Source organism: Venturia canescens, chromosome 11 (assembly GCF_019457755.1).
Source record: "Venturia canescens isolate UGA chromosome 11, ASM1945775v1, whole genome shotgun sequence".
Lineage (NCBI taxonomy): Eukaryota > Metazoa > Arthropoda > Insecta > Hymenoptera > Ichneumonidae > Venturia > Venturia canescens.
The window spans coordinates 16,007,362-16,012,345 of record NC_057431.1 but is presented as its reverse complement, the minus strand read 5'-3'; the positions used below and the strand labels follow the sequence as shown (position 1 = coordinate 16,012,345).

General features: G+C 41.3%; 1 protein-coding gene across 1 annotated transcript; it reads right to left on the bottom strand.

The window, feature by feature from the left end:
* Positions 1-3,960: 3,960 nt before the first annotated feature.
* On the bottom strand, positions 3,961-4,758 carry LOC122417784 (uncharacterized). The gene has a single exon (XM_043431583.1). The coding sequence runs from the start codon at positions 4,756-4,758 to the stop codon at positions 3,961-3,963; it is 798 nt and encodes a 265-aa protein (XP_043287518.1).
* Between the last annotated feature and the right edge of the window lie 226 nt (positions 4,759-4,984).

The window sequence follows — 4,984 nt, the reverse complement described above, 5'->3', positions numbered from 1 at the left end:
TCAGCTGTGTGGAGGCTAAGCGAGCTACCGGCTCGAATGCACAGGTCGTGAAACCCAAAACAAAATTCGTAATTAATTCGATCGGTTCCTGGGGAATGGCTAGCGACTTTTATATCACATCACCGCACGCAATAGATTCAGCTCTCCTCTTGAAAGTTGACACGTGAGCTCAATGTTGCATAATAAAAAGAAATGCTCTAAGAAAAAATACAGAAATAATCAATGAAACAGTCGAATTGGCAGGCGTCGGAGGAAAACCCTTCAATGCCCTATGTAAAGTAATCCTCGAAATCGAAACACCCACCGTCAAAATTCTTCATGAATTTTTCGTCGTCGATAACGACGTTCCAATCAAAACAGACGGAATATTGGGACTCGATTTTATTAAAAAACACAAGGTCGACATTCTAGGTGGCCGCATAATCAAAATGTATGGTCACGTCGAGCCTTTGGTGAACGGTTCGGAGAAACTACAATCCCGTTCCGAGAGCATCCACTACATAAAAGCAAAAAATTTAGCGGTAGGATGTTTATCAGCCCGCAAAATTAAAAAAGGAGTAAAAATAGAGCAAGGAATAGTTCCGGAAAAAGAATGACTTCTCCAATCATGTTTTTAAATACCTTAGATCAGGAAGTCTCAAGAGAAAGGCCGACAGTCGAAATAGAAGAAATAGAAAGCGATCACAAACAAAAACAAATAGAAAAAATTGAAGTTAAAAACTCTCCAGGCAAGGAAGAATACACTTACAGAATTGAATATAATGAAGGAAAAAGGAATACAAATGCTGACGCGCTGAGTCGCATATACGCGATCACGCTCGATCAGAATGAAACCACTGATCAGCTGGAAAAAAGGGGGAAAGAAAGAACGCGTAAAGTCATGAACGACGCGTTTTCATCTTCTTCAACAACTACAGCCTCCTCGGAGAATCGGTCCATCCTCAATTATAATGGCCGACTTGATAATCAACCGAGTGCGGCTGAAGATAAAAATGAGATGCCCATAGAGGACAGCCATGAAGGCGATAACGAGAGTGAAACCGAACACCTCGACTCTGACGCGACGAAGCTGTCAGAGAAAAACAGAAAAACAATACTACGAGAGTACCACGACACGGCCCACGGAGGACACCCCGGAGTAAAAAGAATGACTCAACGAATTCAAGAAAAGTATCGTTGGTCAGGAATGAAAAAGGAAATAAAGAAATATGTAGAAAAATGCGACAAATGTCAGAAAACCAGAAGAAAAAGTAGCAAGAGCATTGACCACACGGATCATTTGCCAACATGGACCTCCCCAAACCATTCTTTCCGATCAATTACTAATTTAATCGAAAAAAAAAAAAAAATTATTCCAGATTTTGAAACATTCAAATCCGTTAAGGAACGAATTTTCTGAGCGACGTTTTTAAAGAAACGTGCAAATTATTACGCATCAAGAAAATTCAAACGACCGCATATCACCCAAACAATTAATTAACTACTCAACAAAAGCAATTCTTCACATTACTAAACTTTTAAACTTTCCAACAAACATTAAAAGTAGCGAAATGACTAACCTATTAAAAACCGCAGAAATTACTAGCTACACAGCAAAACTACGATTTGTTCTAATCATCAAATTTCCTTTGATCGAAAATTCTATGCTAAAAATCTACAAAGTCTACCCACTACCAACAAAAACCGATGAAAATCAGTTACAGTTCATAGAAACTACATCGAAAATAATAATCGTAGATAATTACAAAAGAACGTATTTAACAATGTTGGAAGAAGATTTAAACAATGCGAAAAAAGTTGACAACATCTATTATTACAAACCTAAGCAATCACTGCAAACAATAAGCGATAATACATCATGCAAAATAGCGATTTATTTAGGAAATAATCCCGAAAAATTGTCACGTAATCAATGAATTGTAAAAATCGAAAAAACATTAATAATCGCACTAGAAAAGAAGGTAGATGGCTATTCGTAGCCCCAAAACCCGAAAATATTAGAATCGATTGTAAAAATAAGTCTACGACACACGAAATAATCCACAATACAGGATTACTGGCTTTGGACGGAAAATGTTCCGCCACATCAATTAATTTTCAATTGTTTTCTTTAAATGAACTGCGACAAAATGAATTTATAACATATGTACCATTATATAACTTAACGAACGCAATCGGAATGGTAAACGCTAATCACCCTATTTTCAATCACAGCGTACCATCAAAAGTATTTATCAATCCACTAGAAACGAACGCATTAGGAGAAAGAATCGAAATCCTTAAGAAAAAACTAGATAAAGAACCAAATATTTGGGCACATCCCTATCACATAATCGGAAATTATTCTATAAGTGCCATTAGCATGACTATGATCATTTTAATAATCATCATATTAACAATTTTCAAAGCTAAACATTGTCAACGAATTCGATTAATACAACAAACTAATGATATTGAACTAGCCCCGACTTTCGTGGCAAGACCAAAAATTATAGAAGAACTCGCATCTGAATCTACTAACGACAAAATTGTCATCAGAAAAGCAAAATCGAAAAACGCAAACAAAAATGGCTCATTGTAACCTCAAAAAAAAAAAAAAAACTTTCATTAAACAGGGAACTAGAAAACAAACATAACTACGAAATGATTCAAATTTAATTATTTTATTCCGTGCGAAAAAGTAGCCGAAATGAATTTCGTCTCCCGAAGGGGGGAGGGATGTTGTGCCCGTACATCGCACTCCTAAAATAAAGAGTATATAAATTAGAGTATATAAAAGAGTATATAAAAGCATAAATGCATCGACGGCGAAATATCGACGTTCCCGAACGAGCGCATCGACCCTCGATGTCATCACCGAAACTTCGAGAAAGAATATCACGCCATATTGTCGCGAGAGGGGGGAAAACCCCCCAAGTCTATAAATTTACCAACTAACCAAAATTCGACAGTCTTTGACGAGAATTGTAACGATCGGTCTCGAGGCAATAAAACCTCGAATTTGTAACTTCTTAAATAAACTTATTGTTAACTTGTTGTAAAAGTATCGAGTTGGAGTTCAGCTCTTTTGGCCTAAATCCCTTAAATACTCGTCCTTGATAACTCGTCCCTTCGCGACGGTCTTCGCGGACACAACATACCGGTGGGTTCGGTGCTGCCGCGTGTCGCTGGCGGGCACAGTTGCGTGTGTTGTTTGCTTAGTTTTTCGGTAGTGACACCAATAGGAACATTTAACAGTGAATAGAATGCCCGAGTATAAAAAATTATAATGGATTTTTAATCGCGATCGCGAATTTGGATTTGTTTTTTATTTTCCTTGGAAAAGAAAAATATAAAAAATATTCACTTATAATTTTTTTTCAATAGTGCGTACAAAACCCTTACACTTTTTTAACAATTTCATATTTCGTTTTTTCCCTGACTAATGTTCCATTCTCTGACCTTTCCCTGATCTCCCTGACACTTGAAAAATTCCCTGACATTTCCAGGTTTTCCAGGTTTTCCCTGACAGTGGCCACCCTGTTATAACGTTGGTTTTCACGCAAAAAGACCTAGTAGTAGTAGTGAACTTAGCGAGTGGGGTTACGAGGGTCCATTATTAAGCACCCAGAGCCATAGTGGTTCCTTTGTGCTGTCTCGCTCTTTAATCGGTAGTCAACCCATGCACATTTATCCCGGCTTTTTCAGCCAGTTAGCACATTTGGGTGACTTTCACATTCGATACTTCTCCGGGTTCGACGAACATTCATCCTCAGGTTTTGTACCTGTAGATTGCCAGGGTTGGGCAGCGACATAGGATGTGTACGCTGCTCTCCTCTTCTTCCCCGCATAACCTGCATTCCGTGTGCTTAGCTAGGCCCATTTTGTGGAGGTGTGACCTGAGGGCAATGTGTCTCGTTAGTAAGTCTTTCCCTCCCCAGGCCTAGCAGCTCTTTAATTCTGCCTATATGTTACGTTCTTTCATCCAAAGTTTGGCTTCCTGCAACCTGCTCTTGTTTTCCAGAGATGAAGGTGTTGGCGTGTTAGCCCGGTTTGGATGATATTCTTTCCAGTGGCAAAGGGGACTCCGACCACTTGGTGTGCAGGTAGTGTCTCCGTACCCCTTTTGGCCAGTCCGTCGGCCACCTCGTTTCCGTAGAAACCTTGGTGACCTGGTACCCAGGTCAGTGTGACCTTGTTCTTTTTTCCCGCTTCGTTCAGTGCTTGCATGCATTTCCATACAATTGCCGAATCGGCCTGTGGTTTGGTAACGACGCTCAGGGCCGCCATGCTGTCCGAGTGGACTATTATGTGTTTGCCCGTCCTATTCCTCTCCAGGCATATTTTTATGCACTTCAAAATGGCCAGCACTTCGGCCTGGAACACCGTGGTTAGCTCACCCATGGGGAAGCTGAGTCTAGTGTCGGTCGCTGGGTTGAAAACTCTCGCCCCGAACCTATTGTCAGCCCCCGACCCATCAGTGAGCAAGGCATCCACTTTCGGAAAGGTAGTGGGCTGGGATAGCCTCCAGTCCTTTCGTGAGCGGATGATTGTTTTAAAGAACTTCTCTACCTGGAATTTCCTAGGTATTTTGTCCTGCTGGAATAAGAATGGGCTCCTCTGGGTGAGTCCCAGTTCGGTATGGCCCGCCCTGGTGCTCCTCCAGGTGCCTATGCAAATCAGTTTGTACGCTGATAGCTTTGCCTGTCCGGTGATATCGATGTTGAGGGGGAGGAGGCCGAAAGCCACCTCCAGCGCCGCCGTGGGGGTCGTCCTCATGGCTCTGGCCCCTGCCCTTAGGTAACTACCCTGTAGGCTGATCAACCGTCTTTCATAGGCGACTCTTCCAATGGCGGGCCACCAGAGTTTCCCCCGGGTTTTCCGTGAAAGTGCCATCTGGTTTTGTAAGGCATCTCAGTTGGGGTTTATTGTCCTGACTGAGGATCCTGCTAAGTCTGGATGCCTCAGAGGTACTCTCGATTTTATTGCAGAACTCGTGCAAGCT